Here is a 20,545-nt window from a genome sequence, read left to right as displayed (position 1 = left end):
TAAACACAGATGAGCTGACATCTCTGTGGGAATTCTCCCTTGACAGGCGACTCCTCTGTACAGGAAGGGCCAGACACAGATTCACTGGAGAACCTGCTGTCTAACCTCATACGTGCTGGCCTTGCCCACATTGCCTCTGTGTGTCCCATAGTCTGTGCACAAGGTCAGGTCGGAAGCCCGAGTCTGAGCCGCTCAGGCACACCTCCAGATCACAGAGTAGCATGCTGGTGTGCACTGCCTTCTGTATAGGGGGTCTGTCCCTACCCTACAGTTACGAAGGATATAAAAATCTTATTGTTAAGGATTACGTATTTATTGTCTGAAAAAGAGTAATTTTGTATCCTGCTTTCTATTAAAATGCATTTAGTTTCGAAAGAGAATCCTATTATTTTCTTCTCCTGGAGTATACACTATCTGAAGCCATCTGAACTGCTAGTGGGTCATGTGGTAGCTGCTGTGCTGGAATTTCCCCCTCCTCCTTCCACGGCTGTACCCATCTAGGAGGAGAAAAGCATCAAAATGTACACAAGCACACACACGCATGTGTATGCACATGGAAACATTGGACTCCATGGAAAGAAGTGAGTCCAACCTTGGGTTTGATGGAACTGGAGCGGTCTGGGTACCAAACACTTCCTTCTTTCATTTGGTGAGGAAGCTTCATCCCAGTGAGAAATGGGGCCGTGAGGTGGGGGTCTCTGTGGCAGCTGCTACTAAAGTCCTGACAGGAACACATCAGACAGCCATGAGCTAAAAATAGGATTTGTGTGTTTCACCAGCAGGCAGGGGAGCCAGAAGCTGGAGCAGCTGACAAGCGTGCCCTGCCGGGCCTGGCGACAGGGCTGGATTCCATCTTCTTCTTTCCCTACCGCCCGATTTGATTTGCGGTGTGCTTGTTAGTGTAGGCCCTTTCTAGGGGATTAAGAACCTGTCAGCACAGGTCCACTCTGCTCAGGCTCAAAGCGGATCAGGTTCTACACAGGAATTCCTAAGGAGATGCTGCTGCTGACAGACAGCAGGGCAGCGGCTTCCTCTCCTACCCAGAGTATTTTTAGCTCCATCATACAATCTCCCCAGGCGAGGAGGCATCTCAAGTTTCAGCAGCCAAGGGGACTTTGGGATACCGTATTCCCATATTCGGAAGCACGGAGAGCAATGGCAAACAAAACTCAGAACAAGCTAAGATCAGGAATTCCAAGCATCCTGCTGAGAAAGCCAGCCTTAGCCCCAACTGTAATGAGGGTCTGTGAACTTGGCTTGACCAGACAAAGAAAGGTCTGGGGGTGTGAAAGAGAGGACAGGGTGGAAGAAGAGGGCATTGCTGCTCTGTGTTTGGCCGAACACACAATAAAGCACAAAGCCATATGACAGGGAAGACCCCAGCCCATGTGAACACACAGCAACTGAAGCCAGGCACAAATGCCTTTCCTTGGCAAACCCTTAACAAGATGTCATCTGTGTGATTAAATTATGAAAAAAAGCACAGCCCACCTCCTGACGATCCTGAATAACTTCACCTCGGCAGCGCTGTCCTTCTGAGCAGATTCATTGTGGCAGGTGTTCATTTTAAGAAAAACCTGACTGACTCTCAGCCATCCAAGCTTATTGAAAACGTCAATGAGAAACACTTCTTTGCACCATAAAAACGGATCATTTGGCAGAATCTTTTACATATTGAAGTACTCTGGGCAGAGATTTGATTAAAAAAGAAAAAAAAAAGGCAACCCTCAACTGTCAGCTTGCTGGGAACACAGTCATTTCCTTCCCAGGGCTGTTTATAAAATGTTGTAACAGGTCTGTCACTCAAGCACACAGGGTCCAGAGTGGCTCGACCTGAGGGTGAGAACCAGCAAAGCTCATTATTCGCTTCTTAGACCTGACCTGGAGATGCGGAGGGAAGGTGACCCAGACTTCTCCTCCATGGAGGCCTGGGCACACGGCACCCATCTGACAGGGCTATGCTTCGACACAGAAGTGGCTGGGCTCCGCCCAGAAACGGCCAACAGTGAAGCAAGACTAGGTGATGTGCTTCCTGCCACTCCACTTACAGTTCACCTTGGGAACGCAGCAAACCGAGCCTCTTTAGCAGCTTTGGCAATGGGAGCCAACTGTTTACAATGACCAAACTGCTTTCGGAGTGTTCACCAACAGCACAGACTCGAGATGCGCACGTCACGCACGCCAAGTACCTCAGTCAGTCCCACCCAGCCCTAATGGGACGCACCGGGGCACGCCCCTTCGTGAAGGCAGCAACGTCCTTTATCCTCAAAGCCCAGGACCGAGAGGCTCCAGGGACACCAGCCAGGATACGCAGCTTGCTGGAGAGCAGGTGAGGGCCCAGGAGAGGGGGATATTACAGACACAAGGGGAAAGAGGAGAGCGGGAACCATGCCCATGCTACACTCAGCAGCTGGCAAACCCCCATACACACACACACACACACACACACACACACACCATGAGGGCACAGAGCTATGAATCCAACAAGGCAGGACAGGACTACCAAAATCATGTCACTGGTCCCTTGCCCTGTCCCTATCCACCAAGTACTTCTACCAAACAATTCTACAAAATGAATATCCTGTGCCTTAAAGCCGTAAGGCTTTCTTTTTTTTTTTTTTTCCCACTCTTGTCACTTGGTCAATACCACACAGCAAGCCCTAGATTAGACCAGCACCGTCCACTCTATTCAGCAGACACACGCAGGGATGCAACTGATAGCACGAATGGCCCAACACCTCTAACCCTGCTCCCCGGGACAGCACCAGGCCAAGCAGTCACACGGGAGCAAGAAAAGCAGGAATTCCAGCTCCCTCGAAGCTCACGGTGCATGGACCATAGCCTCTCCCCCAAAACCAGCTCAACAGTCCCCGGAGAACAGGCTGGAAAACGAGGGCCCTGCTTCCATCTACTCCAAGAGGGGGAGCTAAACAGCCAGAAGCAGGGTGCAGACCCCACTGGACGGGAGCCTGGAGTGTGGGAACTCGCTCTGCCGATTCCCACAGCACAGCATTAGGTCACCGGTTGAGCGTCCCTGGTCACTTCAGCTTGGGCTGATTCACATCCAACACTGCCATGGAAACAGTAAGTCAAATCAGTCGGGACTCCCTGGGAGCCAGGGCTGAGTCGTCATGGCTGTGGAACACCGAGACAGATAACCTGAGCATTGGATGGGCTCCTGCTAGCAAACTGCAACCGTTGGTCATCTGGCGGTCTGGGGGGGGGGGGGACGGGGTGGCAGCCTCAAGGGTGGTGCGGTTGGTGTCTGCTAACAGGCGACACCCACTGTTCTCTACTGAAGGTGAGTAGGAGGAGGAAGGGGAGAAGGAGAAAAGGAGGGCAGTAGCTCAGGGCTATAGCAGCTACAGAACTAACGTTGAATGGCTTGTCTCTAAAACTGAACAGAGCTGTGAGAAGGTAGGTTTTGCTAAATAAAGCCCTCTGCTCCCCAAAGCAGCAGGCACTTGGGGGGCTTCTAAAACCTAGGGGGTCACCACAGTGTCCAGACTAAACACTGTTTTAGATGAAAGTCTTTAGACTCTGTAGGCCATGCCTCCTCTCAACTACTCTACCCAATGAGTTCTCGCACTTGCCTCTCTGGCCGAGGGCAGTCATCAGACAACCCATCTCTTTCAACCGGAAGGAGCCATGATGCCCACACTTGGGCCCCGTGAGGCAGGTGCACAGAGTCTGCAAGTCTGTCCTGACAGGGCAGCAGGGAAATGCGTTTGCACAGGAGCTGGCGCCACCTCTGAGTATCTCACTGTTGTGGGAGCAGACGTGCACGCAAACAGGGCAGAGCCACTGCGTAGAAAACAGTGCACCCTTCAAAGACGGGTGGGTGAGCCTGAAACAGATACGGAAACCGCCTTCTACACCTGCCAGCCAACATCTTAAAGCCAGGTTGTTCACGGCGGACTTGTAAACAGAGTCAAGGGTTCCAGGCGAAACAAGGAGTGTATTCTCCATGTGGAGCACCCGTGGTCCTTCCACCTTCCCTCGCCCAACACAGCAGTCACTCTCAGGATCCTGGATATTCTAGACACAAAGCACTATGGAGAACACTCTGGAATGAGGACCCAACAAGGCCACTGACTAAGCAACTGCTTTCAGGACTGAGAACTACAGCAATGAGGACCAGACGGCTCGTGCAGTGCTTCCCCCCTCCTCCCTGCTGACGAGAGGCCAGGCTCTGCTGCTTAGAGAAAGCTTGGTGATGAGGGAAGGCTGTGACTTGTTGGCTCATGTGATCGCCATCACTGCAGGATGTACTAAGCTGGGGTCCTGCTTACTTCCCCCAACCCCCCATCTCTCTCATTCCCACATTTGGAGTCAGGTAAAAGACCCCCAAAATCCAAATCCAAAACACAGACCTCAGCTTCTGGATGGCACACGTGTAGTGAACCCCAATATCTGCTGATGTTCTCTCATCTAAAGCACGCCTTGCAAAGTTTTGGGCTGTTCCCCCTTGAAATGCACAGCTGTGGGAGGCAGGAAGGTTTGGGCAGACATCAGTCATCAGGGATGCAGGGAACTCGCTGGCCAGGATGCCATGGTTTTACTGATACACAATTCCTGGAGAGCTTCAGTGGCTCTCTAAGCCTGACAGACAGCTGGCCTTGCTTTTTCTTACTCAGAATGTTAAAATGTAAAATTCTCTCAATAAAGCTCTTGGCTTCTGGGCATGGTGGTACACAGCTATAATCTGAAACTTAGAAGGGTGGGGTGTTAAGATTGGCTAAAGCTGGAAGCTAGCTTGGTCTTCATACTGAACTCTGGGCCAGCCAAGGCCACCTCAGGCAACAAGAACAGGTTGGTTCCCTTTGTCAATGGCCTGTCTATCACCCACCTCTCCAACTTCAAAGATCTGGGCCTGCTTGGAATTTGAGCCCAGAGTTCCAACCGGAACTCCAGCCAACCCACCAACCACTGGATTCTGGGACAAGAACCACGCTGAGCCTGACTCCTATTTAAGAGACTCCCAGAATCAGTGTGCTTTTCTGCTCCCCAGACCTGCTCACTAGACAAAGTTCCAGCACAGAGGAGGGGAGGCAGGCACCAATTCCCACCCCTAGCCACGAAGCCATTTGCAACTGACAGCTGCTAAAAGAAAGGAAATCAGTTTTCTTCAATGGAGTGACACTGGGTCTACCAACCACACTCCAGGCACAGGCCTCTGTCAGCCTACACAGTGGGATTTTACAGGCGAAAGGAGTGCTTTTGTTTTGTGTCTGTTTCTTGAGAGAAAGAAAGCGTGAAGTTGGCTGAAGGGGAGGGGAAAGAGAATACAATTAAGATGATGCACGAAATTCTCAAAAAATAAAATAAAATAAACAGAAGAAAAACCCCCAAGTCAAAATCTGATTAAATTCATCCAAGTCCCTACTGATGACAACAGAACTGTTTTCTGGGTCACAATGTCTGAACATGCGTGTAAGGCCTCACAGGGGAAGGGCTGAACAACTCTGTCTTCTCGCAGAGTTGGGCCTTCATGTGCACTTTCGAGGAGATGAATCCTGTCCATGGCCTCAGTGCTTGGAAGCTGGTGAGCCTCTGACGGGAACACAGTTCAAGCCAACACCTAGACCATGGGCAGGTGAGAGCCTGAAGCACAGGACTCAGCCCCACTGAGCCTAGACTTCTCACTCTCAGGAACTGTGGGATAATAAATGTGTACCTTTTTTTTGTTGTTGTTTTTAAGTGAGAAGTCTTTAATTTCTCAAGTGTCTCTTTAGACATCAACCAACTGTCAGAATCTCAATGGGGAGGAGACAGAAATTTAGGTCTGATCAACACCATCTGGAGCCCTACATGCTCTCTGCAACTCATGCCATACTCCACTCCTCCTCTGGTCCATAGCAAGCCACAGGAAGCCAGCCGATGGTGGCTTCTGAAAACAGCCGTGTGGCTCTGAAGGGCAGCCTGCTCTCCCAACAGGAAAATGTCCGAGGCTCCTCCCAGGTGTGATCGAGCTAATAAACTCTCCACACCACCATCTGCTCTGCTAGGAAATATCTTAGAAGCAGTGTGAAACAAATCTGTACAAGAGACATGATGGTCACGTGCATCGTACACAAAGCCGGGAAACCTATCATGCCTTTTGGCTACATGTGTTGAATGGAAAATTCTAAAACAGCAGCCATCTTCATTAATCTGACAATCTTCCATCCCACAAAGTCAGGCAGACCCCCTCCCCCAACCAACAGAAAGGAGCTTTAGACTGTACCGAGTATTTTAGCTTGGGCTGGGAGACCTGAGTTCTGTGCTCATTCCACAAGGTAGAGCAAGTCATACTTTCCCTCTAAGCACCCTTGATTCACTTGACAATGGAGCTGAGGCTCAGCACCCTTGGCAGGCATCAAGGCAGGATCAGGTGGGGTTGGGGCATGTGCGAACCAGAAGCATTTCCATCTCATGTTTCTCAAGTGCATGGTAATTGCTGGTCTAACGCAAAATGAGTCCCCTTTATTGCTTCCAGGGAAGCCTTACTACTCATTTGGCAAGTCTGAAAGGCTTTAAGCTTCAAGTTCCTTGTGACAAAGTAAAAACAGGACGACACACATCACCAGCCATTCTGAAGACAATCAGGCCATGGTGGGGGCTGAGACATCAGGAAAGCGGCCCCTGACTACAAACGATGGGAGCATAATTACCTGTTTCTCCCCACAGCGTGTCGGTGCCATTGACTTCGATCTCATGTTCCTCTGCCATTCCCAGCAAGCACTGGACTACCTGTCAGACGTGGCAAGGTGATTTAATGAGCGCTCAGAGCAATGGGTGCTTATTATAGCCCATATATCAAAGGAGAGAGTGTTGTGGGTTTTTTTTTAACCATTATTATCTTGTGCTGCACAAGCAGAGAAAACAGAATGAAAACCATTTTCAAGCATGATTCGTATGCTAGTCACACTTTCACTTGGGAGAATTAAAAAGAAAAAAAAAACAAAAACAACAATCTCAGTGAATTTCAACAACTCCATTCAGGTACTTAGAATTCTAATGAATTCCAACGTGACCCAAATATGCCAACGTAATCAACCATGGACCCAGCGGATCACACAGAGTGAAGTTCTGCATAAATCAGCATTAGGTCACTCTTCACCGGGAAAGGAAACAAGGTGAGATATATTTCTTTCACAATGAAAAATCTCTTTCAGGATTGTCCAGACGATTTTCTACTGAAAGCACTGTTCCTCTCCCTTCTGGGGATCTTCCTGTCAAAGAGCAGAGCAGGTCCCAAGCTGGGAGCAGGAAAGCCAGCTCTCGGGGAGGTGAAGTATCTGTGCCCTGGGCCAGAGCCGGTGTCATCCTGAGTGACAGGAGAATCCGACAGAGCCATTTTCCAGCCTCCCAATCCGTACTGTCTGCAGCACGCTGACTGGGTCTACTCCTAGCCCATGTAAGCTCCGAGTGCTCCATAAGTGGCAGGAGGAAGTCACAGACCCTGCAGTAGGGTCATTATGTGGAACTGTCCAGGTATACAGTCCGTCATATAGTCTCTCATACCCGGTACAACCACGACATTCCTAAGAACTGCACAGAGGGAATCTGGGTCAGAGGAGGGAGGAGCAGGGATGGCGAGTGAGGTTGTGTACGCTGGAAATGGAGGAAGCAGGCCTGAGACAGGAAGGCAGCAGCTTCTAGAAGCTAGCAAAGACAGGAGAGGCTCTCTCCTGGAGCCTTCAGGGAGAAGGTTGGCCTCCTGTCACCTCAGTTTTAGATTTCAGACCCCCAAAGCATTAAGATTAAGTGTGTGCTGTGTTTTAGTGGCAGAGAGGGTGGCCCTTCACTGTGAGGGTGTTAGGAAACTGACGTCCTCTTCGGGACTCTGATTAAGAAGTCTTGCTTTTCTGCTTGAAATGTCAGTGGTTGCTCTGAGGTAGTTTCTGCTCAGTGTTCTCCAGGTCAGCTCCTGAGTGGTGAAAACGAGTTAAGAAAAGAATGTGCATTGTGTGTGGGTGTGCATCACACACCTCCCATGGATGACTTCTTGGATACCGTACCCACTCACTCAGTTGAAGGAGGAGGCAGAGCATGGTCCCCATGCCTGTGGTCCCAGCACTTGGGAGGCAGAGGCAGGAAGATCTAGAATTACAGAGACTAGGCTACCTGAGGTCTTGTATAAAATAGGAAAACACCTACATTTTCAGATACATATATGTAACACTGTAATTTATGCATACCAAATATCAGCCACCCAGCATTGCATGCTTGTATGTGCATCTGCCATCGAGTGCAAGTGCCAAATGCCAGGAAGCCAGGTTGGCATTCAAATTCCAGTCATTTCGGGGAAAGAATATCACCAAATCTGGCACCTCCAATGGCTTGAAGATAGCAAAGAGTAAGAAACACACAGCAAGATGGGAGCAAATGTTGTTATAATCACAGCCAAGGCAGAGAAACAGGCCAGCTGAGGACAATTAAATCTTCAAACCTAGAGCTAGTGTCATCTACCAGAGAGAAATGCTGTGCTAAATCTCTCCTTCAGTGTTGGAACTTTGAATAATGAGTGTTCTCACAGACTCTCAAAAGCACCCAACCTCCATTTTTAAAAGCCCTTCAAACACCCCAGAGTGATTTTAGAACTAGGGTTCCATGGGACTGTTTCTTAAAGGCTATAAAGACAAAAGAAGGAACTAAAGGGGCTGGGAGGAAAGAGAGCCAGGTAGAGGGTAAGAGCAGAGGAGGAGGGGAAGACAAAACAAGACAAACAGCAAGCAGCCATCAGAGCCTGTGGGTGGAGGAAACCTGTGCTCACCACCCCACTCCTGAAGGACACAGTCACCAGAAGCCCTTTACTGGTCAGGGTCAATGACTCCTTCTCGAAATCCCTGTTTCCTTTTGTTGCCTGTGGCTGTCACCTTAGAAGGTTGGCACCAAACAAGTGAAGTGCTGGGACACAGCATCTCCTATCTCAGGAAGGAAGCCCACAGCCCCACTCACCGAGCAGTGGCCCATGCTGGCGGCTGCCGTCAGCGCCTGCTGCAGGGCTTGGGTCTTCCTTAGGGTGCCAGGCTGGGGAGGACCGGCTGACCACTCACAACTCAGCAGGTACTGGAGAATGTCACTGTGGCCCCGCAGTGCGCTGTGGACAAGGGCGCACTGACCCTTCTTATCCAAGTGGTCCACCTGGGAGGCAGAAGCAGGGCAAGAGCAAAGGTGAACATCCCCTCTACGCTGGGAAAGAGGGTGCCCTGCAGGCTACGTGCAAATTCAAGCCGCTGCAGAAGAACAAAGGCTCACGATCCAGATTGCTTTCTGGACAGCACTGAACCCGTGGCTTCTTTCACTGGGATAAGAACACTAAATCCAGGCCTTGCGTTCCCTCTGTAGAACTAGCAACCACAAGACAGTCTCCTCACGAACACATATCTCTCAGCAAACTACACAGAGCTCAGAGATCGAACCCTCAGTCAAAGACCTATGCTTCCCAATGGGGTATTAGGTGAAGTGTTTGCAGGCTGCTCTGGGAGGTTGAGATTTGGGGTGGTGGTAGCGGGTTTTGCTCACTGAACCAGGGAGCCAAAGAAAGGAAAGGATCTAGAGAACACAGGAACATAGGAAGGATAACATGCAGGGGGGTGACCTGGGACATACTGGCTTATAAACGAAAGCCACAAAGCCGGGAGATGGCAGCTAGTCAGCAGAATGTGTGAGCGCTGCACACCTCCTGAAGACACCCCCAGCACTCCATTTAAACGTTGTTGTCCTAGGACTGAAGGGGAGGCCAGGGTTCAGCTCTGACATGGTTCCAAGGTTAGGGACATCAAGTCCATGACCTGGACTCTGCAAGAGTCCCCAACAGGGCAGCTAGACTCTTCCCAAAAGCTTTCGATGTGACAGAAGAGGAACCACTGGCCTCAGAAGATGGCTAAGAGAAAGCTGTCATCCAGAAATTGGGAGTGAGCCACACAGCAGTAAGACAGGCACCCCAAACACTGGCGCTAAGGTTCAGCAACAACAACAGAAACCATTTCTGTACCTACTATAAGCCTAACTTAACTAAATCCACCCTAAACTTAACTTACCCACTGTTAATCAACAGGCTCATTTGCCTGTGAAATGGGCACCTGCTGATACTAAGCTAAAGAGGGCTTATGCCGAGCCTGGAAGTTCCAGCCTGATGTGTCAGGTACCAGCTATCTCACGGTAACAGCAAAAAGCTGGTGGGAGGCTCATGCCAGTGTCATGGGATCCCAACAGACAGATGAGAACTGGGGCCTCAGCAGCCTGGGGTTCCGGGTGGGAAAAGGAAAGGTGATTGGTCATGACTTCTAGGAGTCAGAGGACTGGCGGGACTGTTCTAAACGAATCATGACAAGGACAAGGCGGAGGATTCGGGGTGCGTTGGGGTAAACATTTAAAATCTTTCCAACAGGGCTGGCAAGATGGCTCCAACAGGGAAAGGCAATTGCTTCCACATCTGATTACCGTAGGAGAGAACCAACTCCCTCCAGCACTGTTTTCTAAACCCCTTATGTGTAGCATAGCACATATATGCATGGATACATGTGCATACATGCACACGCACATACACACACAATGTAGGGAAAAAAAAAAACTTCAGAAAAAATCTTCCCAACAATTCGGGATGGCACTGCCCATGTGGCTAATGGCCTGGAATCTCCTCGGACAACATCAAGCCTACATGGCAGGCTTACTACATGGCTACCTCTCTCCTGAGGCTCCCACTCGGACACCCGGATCCTACATTGATTCTGTAATGTCGCCACTCACTGCACTGGACAGAGCTGAAACCCATGAAGCCTGGCCCAGGGGCCAACCACCCCAGGAATGACAGGAAGATGTTTCCCCGCCCCTCAGACACCCTGTCGCCACCCTCCGTGTCAAGGAGGCAGCAGCTTACCCTCGCGCCCTTCTTGGTCAGCAGACACACCAGCTTCATGTGGCCTGCGGCAGCCGCATAGCAGAGCGCGCTCATGCCGTTCTCTGATGTCCCATCCAGGCAGGCGCCGAACTCCAGAAGCAGCGTGACAACCTCCTCGTGGCCGAGGTGAGACTGGACGCACAGGATGGGGGCGTTATTTAACACTTCCGTCCTGTAGTTGACGTTGGCCCCTCCCAGAATCAGGAGCCGGCTCACCTGTTGGCCAACATCCCCGAGCAAGATTAGCATCTCATCCATGTGTCCACTACGGCCATGTCTGGGAAGAAGGCCCGTATCTGCAACTTTTTGTTTCTGTTCTAGTACATTTCGGGCTTGAGGTGGACCAGCAGCAGTGTGTGTGCGCATTCGCACAGGCGCATCTGCGCTGGGAGGAACCGCCCAAGTTCCTCCGAACGATGGAAAACAGAACGAACCTGCTGCTGGGGATATGGCCAAAATGACTAGAAGCAGAATCCTGGAGGAATGTGCACAAGTTCACATCAACATCATTCACCAAGTTCGAGACGTGGCAGGCAACCCCGGGGTCCAGCAGCTGAAGGATGGACCGAGATGGATATGCCGCCAGGCTTCGAGGGGAATTCAACCACGGTGACGCTGCAGTGAAGACTGACAGCACGTGACACCATTGAGGATGCACCCAGGGCAATCAAAGACAGACCCAGGCCGGGCATGGCTTTCAGACCATGCACGGAGGGGAAACGAGAGGGCTTCATGGCTGAAGGGACTTACCGGATGAAAAGTTTTAGAGATTCACAACATTAAATGTGAAAAAAACCTCACAGGCATAAACATTTAGAAATGGCTACGATGCTAAACTTTCCACTATGGATTTTCAGTTCATCACAAGTGAAAATACAAAATTTTGATGTCTATAATATGCCCTCTTTTCCTCATCCTCTGTAGTGAGCGGCATATTTTTTAAAGCTATTTTTTTTATTTTGACTTTGTATGGATGGATGTCTTGCCTGCATGTGTGTCTGTGCCATCACATGCATGCCTGGTACCCACAAAGGTCAGAAGAGGTCATCAATTCCCTATAGCCAGAGTTATGAATGGTTACGAGCCACCGCATAGGTGTTGGGAGTTGACCCAGGGACTCTGCCAGACAGGACAAGTGCTCTTAACCTCTACCTCTCCAGCCCCTGGGTGGCACACCTGTAATGATTTCCAGCTAACACTGAAATTACTGTTATTACAGGGGCTGCACTTTGACAACTCATCCTTCTAACAGTGAAATAATAACCAAGGATTGAAGCATTAACAACGAGATAAAGCCAAAAGAAAACATGAATAGTCTCTTTTCTTGACAAGGGTATGTTCCTCCATGAAAGAAAGAGAAAGCCCAGAAATGCTCAGGACCTCAGGACCATCAGCACAGCACACGGGCAGTGTGCCCTGCCCTGCTCCCACGGACAGCGGCACCCAGCACCTGCCAGGGGCCTTAGACCTCAGGGAACATTTCTGTCCTACACACGTTAAGATGAAATCACTGAACAGAGGCAAATTTCTAGCTATACTAATATCCCTCAAATCGCCTGCTTTCACACCTCTTAAGATGCCCCGTGCACATCTTCAGTTGGTCCCGTTCAATAGCTCCAACCTGCATCCATCACTCTGGATGGATCATCAGGCTGACCATGAGATGTGAAAACCTCAGAGACCACGTTATCTATTTTGACTAGAGATGATCGTGGATCTTTAAGAGATACAGAAAGAAAATGGGCATATAAAAATTCTGGGTAATTCAGTGCTCTGTCCAGGGAGTAGCCAACAGAATATTCACAAACTGTTAGTTCAGGATTTTTATACTACCAGTGGCGAGACTGCAGCTCTCAATGGCATCTGGACATGTTAGAGACTAAAGTGTGAAATGTTCAATTGTCTCCATGATGCTGGAGTTGAACTCCACAAGATAGGTGCTCCCAGCTTTCTCTCTTACACCCGCTCCCTGCAGGTCCCCTGGCCCCAGAAACACTAAGCAGGCCACCACAGCCTTTGCCTTTCAGTTCCCTCTGTCTTGAACGCTCGCCTCACAGACAGCAAAGGCTACGTCCTGTGGGTCTCTACTCCAACAGAACCTGGAGTGAAGTCCTCCCCCTGCTCCACGCACATTCCACCGAGGCATAGACTCCCTCCCTCTCCATCTCTCAACAACAAGTTCTTGTGTTCTTAGCTCACTGCGCTGTACGTTGGTTCTGAAAACAGAAGTTCATAGAGAGAAGAGATGCAGGAAAGAGCTCTTCCATACTCAGGACCGCAACGCACAGTGGGTCTTTCTCATCACTAGTACCAAGGAATGGTAAGCCACACGCTTGTAATGGGGACACCCTGTCACATCATCTGGCCACGCGACCATCAGCCCAGATGTTTATCCCACTAGAAGGATAATCATCGGGGCTGGAGAGACGGCTCAGTGGTTAAGAGCCCTGGCTGCTCTTCCAGAGGACCTGGGTTTAATTCCCAGCATCCACATGGCAGTTCACAACTGTCTGTAACCCCAGGATCCAACACCCACACACAGACATAAAGACAAAACACCAATAAAAATAATAAAAATAAAAAAAAAAAGGACAATCACCATCATGTAGCCAGACCCAGGTCAACACCAACCCAGTCTCTCAATGTCAGTGAGCATTTATAGGGATGTGTGTGTGTGTGTGTGTGTGTGTGTGTGTGTGTGTGTGTGTAACACAGAGGAAAAGGCAAGCATGCAGAAATGTGAGAATCTAACAAGCAAGCTGAAGGACTCCTACAAGAGTTAAACAGGTTCAGCACTCCCTAAAATACCACTTGACTCAACTACCATTCAAAGATATTTTAAAACTGCAAGTTTAAATAAAAACAAGGATTTTTAAAAAAATCCCTTCCGAACTACTATGATCAGTATGAAAAAAAGAAAAAACAAACAAACAAACACCTCATTATGCTGAAGAAATTCTTGGGTGTTTTATAAAGGCCTCGGCAATCAGTTTGGAACAAGGTGTACAGACATAAATACAGACTCCTAAGGACCACCTCAGGACCAGCAGGGATAGCGTGTGAGAACTTTGCTGGCCAACAACCATGTTCCTCTCCATCAGCCCATCCTTTCCTGAGACCCACGAGCCTCAGAAAAAAAGACGACAAGGTGAGTGGTCTAAATTAGGTGACTTTCAGACCACCCTTCAGTTCTTCAGTGTTCCAGGCACACCTCGAGGACATGAGCAGTGTCTCCCCATCCCGCTCAGCATGGTCTCTTTGGAAACCTTGGTGGAGGGGTTCAGCCCCACAGTGCAGCTCTGACAAGACACTAGGATAGCATGTGCTGAGGCTTTGCTGCCTGCTTGGGTGAAACATACCGCTTTCGTCGCTGCATTGCTGTGTGCATTTCTACTTCATAAATCCCTGACAGCTCAAAGGTCTCCCCTTTGTTCATTGTTCTTAACCACGGGGCACACTTGAAGTCCCCCAGAGCTTCACATTTTCTGGTGCCTGGGTCCCAGCCTGGAGACTCTGACTTTCCTGGGCCTGGGGCTCTGGCAACCGGGCTTCCCAAGAGAATGGGCTTGGCAGGCAGGCAGGCAGGGCTGTAAACATACCAGGTGACAAAAGTACCTGCAGACACACTAGGGCAAGCTCAGGATCAGGTGTCCTGCCGTCCCTCTGTGCCCTAAACCTCTGCTCCCGAGCCGAAAAATGGGAACAAAAGCCTCCCTCGGTGGCTGGAAAGATTAAAAACGAATGGCAAAATAACACCACCTCCCCCCAGGAAGAGAGACTGACTTAGCACTACTCTCAGTACTTCAAAAGTGCTAAGTAGATGTTAGCATCCACTGTTACCATCACCCTTTTGTGGGGTCTTCAGAGTGACGTCCCGAGACCTGGAGATCCATCTCCTTCCCACACCGCCTTTCGTGCACCGCTGGACTATGTGCAGCTCAGAGGAGCAGGATGGAGGGCCTTACCTGTGTCGCAGCTATCATCGCAAAGTTCCAGGGTGCCTGCAGCCCCAGCATAGTCCCAGTTCCCACAGCCAAGGGGAGCGGCAATGAAACAGCGCACCCAGGCACGTAAGACATGCCAGGCACTTTCCCAAGAGCATTCGCTGCCAGCTTTCTGATCCCTGGGAGATTTCAGGAGTGAGGACTCAGGGGCAAAGGTAGCTCAGGACACAAGGCTAACTGCTGCCCCCAGAGCAGCAGGGACAGAGCAGGCTGGTAGCAGGCACCGTGTGACTCATCCTACACATGCCTGCCCATCTGCAAGAGACTTCACGGGCTTCACCGGAGCTCTCTTTACACTTGGAAGGGGCGAGACCACCTAGCAACTTACGAAAACACAGAAGGGTGGCAGAGAACCACTGACAAGGTCCTGGAGAAGTGCCAGCCAGCCCAGGCTAAGCAGACATGTACTAGTGGGAGTTTACGGAAGAAGGGCTGTTGAAGAGTGTGTCCTCCTTGACTGCGATACAGAATACAATCTCCCTGAGCCCAGCCAAGGGAAGGCAGGCCACGTCCCTGCCTCCTTCCTGGTCTCCTCTCCTTTCAGCTGAGCAAAACACCAGAAGCCAAGCGCTCCCAGTGTCTATAGGCAGGGACTGGCACAGCCGGATGACAACACTTGAGCAAAACAACCAGCTGGGCAGGAGCCCGGAGGCTTGGGTGGCAAGGATCCCAGTGGGCCACACAGGTACAGGCTGGCCTGACCCTGGCCCCAGCGACTGAGGCCACAGGGCTGGCAATCACCAGCACACTTCTGAAATCACCAAGCCCTCATTTCAGAGCAAGTCATTTTAATTTGCCAAAGTGGCAAACTGCAATTATTTTCAAAATGACATTCATTCCTGTGTGACAACAGTTAATACTCTCTAAAAACAGATCCTTAATTGCATGCATAATTTTAAATTACTGTAATTTGTTCAATATTCTGTGAAAACCGTTTTCTCCCTCATCAAAGACTTACAAAGACAAAACGGGAAGATAATGGAAGGACTTAAGATTCTAGATTCAAGATGCATAAATCTGAGGATGGTGCAGGGGTAGGTAACACTGGAATTTTATAAAACAAAGTAAAAATGAACAACTTAAAATTGCCAGCATGATATGAGGAAAGCTGACAGCCTGGAGAGTGAAGCCTTTTAATCCAGTCTTGAAAACCCGTGCTCAAGAGAGTATGACATTTCCCGTCACTCCTCTCCACACTTAACAGCCTACATAAGCTAACCTCTATGCCCATGAATTCATTAAAGTAGTGAAAACAGATACTGCCAGCTTACTCCTTTTCTTTTATAATTTATTCTACAGAGAAGCCAAAAGCCATGTTGCTATAGTCAGAAAGACGACCAATGGTACAGTAACCTAAACCCAATTTTTTATAAAACCCAAGTGGAAAAAAATTATGACATAGCTATCTTTATGTGACTTCTAAATTTAGAGCTATCCACTTTTTTTTTTTGTTGGGGGGGGAGTGTCATCTAGAAAGCAAGGGTTACCTGGGACAAGAGAAAACAGGGTGAATTGCTTCTCCTGCATTGCAGAAATGGCTTCTTGCCCACCCACTTAAGAAAACCTGCATTCGAGGCTCAGTCAGGACAAAAGTATTGAAAGCTTGGTGCCTGGAGGGAGAGGACATACGCAGGGGTCCCTAGGAGCACAGTTCTATTGCCATGTGAAGGTGCCCAGATAAGGGGGTGAGTCAAAGCTGAAGCCCCACAGACAGCAGGGGGCCACAGGGCCACAGGTAGCATTTTTATGATTACAAATGCTGTCTGTATCCACCCAGGGACAATACACCCTCTTTCCACACCAAGGCCCTACACTGGCCAGTCGGGCTCTGGGTCATCCCCCTGGACTCACCCACCACTAGGCCCTCCCTGATACCCATGGTCCTTGGGCACGCCATAACCTCACTCTTCAAACTCAACAGGGACAAGGAGGAGGCAGAATACCGCCAACTAATGGGGAAGGCTCCTCAAGTCCAGACTTCTGAGCCAGGGCCAGCGGAAGTGTTGGGGGCCCGGGGAGTCAGCGGGGGGAGAGGAACCACATATCCGGCAGTGCTCCCCATGTCTCTATCTCTGGTGCAGGTAACCACTTTCCTGAGGTGAGGTGGATGCCAACTACCTGAAACCCAAGCCAGGCCTTGCCTCCTCTCTCGGGATGGCCACGCTAGGCTTCCTCAGGGTTACTATGAGGGAGGCGCAGGTACAGTTATCACCTCATAGCGGTTTCCTGTGAAGACTCAGTCAGCTGGGAAAGAGGCCCAGAGTTTCAGTAGCAGGGCATGTCAGGGTCTGCGGCTGGACGCTTTTGTGTGGCCTAAGGTCTGACTTTGATTCTAAGACTGTGTTATACAATCTGTAAGTGAGGAAAGAAAATCTTTCTGTAAAAGTATAGCAAGAATAGCACAGGAGAGCCACTGACCACAGAGCAAGAAGTTCTCCGCTCAGTACCAACCTAACACTCTTTCCACTGCCAGAAACGTATGTCATGTGTCCCCGGAACCTGCCGACAGCTTTCTATGGCCCATCATTCTGTGTTATCAGTTCTTGATTTCATATGGTCCATGAAGAGTGGGGTTGCTATAGTAATTCAGGACACTAAAAATCCAGTTTCCCTGCCAAGCTCTCCGACCTTCAGTTTTTTTGTGAACTTCCTCCTCATCACCTCCTCTCTGAAATGGTCACTATGGGCTAACACAAAAGCTCCATCTACCCATATCTCCCTGCAGGAGCAAAACCAGACCTCAAGGGGGAAGTGTGTTTTGTGGAGGAGGGGAAGCCATGACCAGGAGAATCTTTGTCCTCATTGGAGCCACGCTGACTGGCAGAGGAGAAACAGGCGAGGTCCCTGTGCAGAGGCTGCTCACCTTCACGTTGGGAGTATAGAGATTCCTGAGAGAGGCCAGTGCAGCAGACAGCCCCTCAGTGCTGTAGCCAATCCACAGGGCCTGCAGATGGCTGGAGGAGACGCCAGTCTTCTTACTGAGGCCCTGGAAACAAGCAAAGGCAGATGCCCGTGAGCACCTCATCCCAGCCGAGCACCAGTTTGAGAGCGAACCTGTCCAGCACACTGAGATGCTCCGTGCAGACAGAGACATATACAGGAGGACACCTCGGCCTGTGCGCTAACAAGGTCAGAAAATCACAGCCCTGTGAACTATAGGAGAGAGAGAGAATGAGAACATAAGGAGAAAGCTTCCTTCTGCAGAAGGAAACCAGAGGAACAATAAATGATAAAGCTAGAGAATCACCGTCTCCAACTCCTAATGAATGAAGGCGTCTAGGCAGGGCCAGTAAAGGAGGGTGGCATTAAAAGTAAGCGGCAAGCTCAGCACTCTGATACCGATGTAGAATATTTTCACCACTGTAATCTTGATACTTTGCAAGGGGGAAGAGGAAAGAAAAAAACAAAAACCTCAAGCCTCAGAAAGGCTCTAGAACAGCAGCTCTCAACCTGTGGGTCACATCCCTTTGGGAGTCAAGCAACCCTTTCACAGAGTTTGCCTAAGACCATCAGAAAATACAGTTCGATTTATAACAGTAGCAAATTACAGTTACAAAGTAACAATGAAATTTTACGGTTGGGGGTTATCATACCAAAAGGAACTGTATTAAGGGGTCACAGCATTAGAAGGGTTGAGAACCATGGCTCTCGACATACCTACCTAGACAGGAAGTCTAGGGGGAAAGGGTACACATCAAATGTCATTTTGAGAAACAAGGAGGATCCGAGAACCCAGGCGATACAAGATGATACAGGCCATGGAATTCAGGTTCTTTTCTTAATAATGAAACAATAGGGAATGGACGCAGGGCTCACAGACATCTCTGTGATGGCCTATGGACCTGTCCAAAATCTTCAAACCACAGAGTTCACGCACACCTCACCTTGAAGATGTGTGCCTTCAGGATGTGGTGGCCGAGCTCCATGGTCTGCTGGCGGTTCAGCTTGCTTTCCTGTCGAGAGAACATGAACGCCAGTAGAGCGTGTCCATTCCTAGGACAAGAAATACAAAGGCTCATGACAAACGGTCCCAGCCTCACCACATCACAGGACCTCGCATAAGGGCTTCCTACTGTGCCCCTGATCATCTGTGGGCCTCAGCAGGAGTACAGAGAACATTCAGGCTGGTAACTCTTCAGTTCATTCTGTAGTCATTTGCAGGATCTTTTCTGCCCCACCTCCCACCCCGTGACTCTTGATGCCTGCATCTCCAGAACTGTCACTGTCAACTCATCCCTTTCACTCTCTCATCACCTGTGTTTTTGTTCTAGCCTGTCACAAAAATGCAAACTTCACAATGCTAAGTCACACCTATAATCACAGTGCCCAGCAAGGTGCCCAATACCAAGTAAATTCACCAAGAAGTGCTTATTGGGTGGATGAACGTAAGAAGGGATGGGACATAATCCTCAGTGCCCTCAGCCCCCACCCCCACCCCAAGCCCCATCATCCTTAGTGGGGCATAACCGGCAGAAGACAGACCTGGCTTTCTAGGGGGAAGGGAAGAAAAGCCAGGCGCTGCATAGTTACATGTCCCAAGTAGATAAAGAGTCTAGAAGACAAGATGGAACCCGTGCACCTCAAACTCACACAGAACAGCCTACCTCTGCCTCCCAAGTACTGGGGTTAAAGGCATGTGTCCCCACATAGAGTTGGTAACAGGCTACCAAAATCAGTAGTTTTCTATTCACTGGTAGCAAACCTGCTAACAAAGAAACTAGGAAAAACAATTCCATTCATGGTAAGGAGATGAGAGACCTCTGCAATGACAATTAAAAGCCACTGAAGAAAGAAACTGAAGATACTAAAAAAAATGGGACTTCTTACAATCAAAGACTGGCAATACAGCATTGTTTAAGTGGCCACATTATTGAAAGTGAGCTATAGAGTCAATGCAATCCCTATAAAATACAAATGACATTCCTGACACAATGAAAAAGGAATTTTTGAGATTCATATGACATCACAAAAACATGGAAAAGCCAAATGCAATCCTAAATAAACAGAGCAATATTGGAGGCACAATATTTGATTTTGAAAATATACTAGAGAATCACAGTAACGAAAACCAGAATGACACTGGGTTAAAAACAGATACGTGTGCCGGGCGTGGTGGCACAGACCTGTAATACTAGCACTCAAGGAGGCAGAGGCTGGAGAATCTTCGAGAGTTATAGGTCAAAGAGAGTCCAGGCAACAAGGCTTACAAAGAGGAACCCTATCTCAAAGAAAAAGAAAACAAAGAAAGAAAGAAAGAAACAAACAAACAAACAAAAACAACCAGAAGACCCTAGAAATGAACACATGTGACTACAGCCACCTGATTTTCCACAGGGTGCCAAGAAAAGGTGGATTCTTTAACAAATGATGTTGAGAAAACATTCACATGTTAAAAAAAAAGAAAAAGGAAATATGTACATATCTCTGGCCCTGTACAAAAGTTAATCCAGGTGATCAGAGTCTGATGTAAGATCTGAAGAATTGAAACTGCTAAGAAAAACATTCCACGATACAGATATAGGCAATGACTTTCTGAATCAGACTCTAACGCCTTGGGAATCAGCAGCAAGCAGCAAAGAGCAGAGCAGCGGTAACAGGATTTTGAGGATAGCGTCGGTGCAGCAAAGGAAACCATCCCAGTGTGAACAGACAG

At 49.2% G+C, this 20,545-nt stretch overlaps 1 protein-coding gene across 8 annotated transcripts in view; it reads right to left on the bottom strand.

Annotated features, from left to right (window-relative positions):
- The window catches only part of Tanc1 (tetratricopeptide repeat, ankyrin repeat and coiled-coil containing 1), a 226,287-nt gene that overhangs the window by 15,242 nt on the left and 190,500 nt on the right, over positions 1-20,545 (bottom strand). For all 8 annotated transcript variants that reach the window (XM_021638947.2, XM_021638975.2, XM_021638983.2 and 5 more), the window contains 5 exons: positions 18,777-18,885; positions 17,756-17,878; positions 10,868-11,104; positions 8,944-9,129; positions 6,654-6,732 (listed from right to left, as the gene is read on the bottom strand). In XM_021638947.2, coding sequence (XP_021494622.1) covers positions 6,654-6,732; positions 8,944-9,129; positions 10,868-11,104; positions 17,756-17,878; positions 18,777-18,885 — 734 coding nt within the window. The remainder of the gene's footprint in view (positions 1-6,653; positions 6,733-8,943; positions 9,130-10,867; positions 11,105-17,755; positions 17,879-18,776; positions 18,886-20,545) is intronic.

Source organism: Meriones unguiculatus, chromosome 8 (genome assembly GCF_030254825.1).
Source record: "Meriones unguiculatus strain TT.TT164.6M chromosome 8, Bangor_MerUng_6.1, whole genome shotgun sequence".
NCBI lineage: Eukaryota > Metazoa > Chordata > Mammalia > Rodentia > Muridae > Meriones > Meriones unguiculatus.
This window is presented reverse-complemented; position numbering and strand designations above follow the sequence as displayed.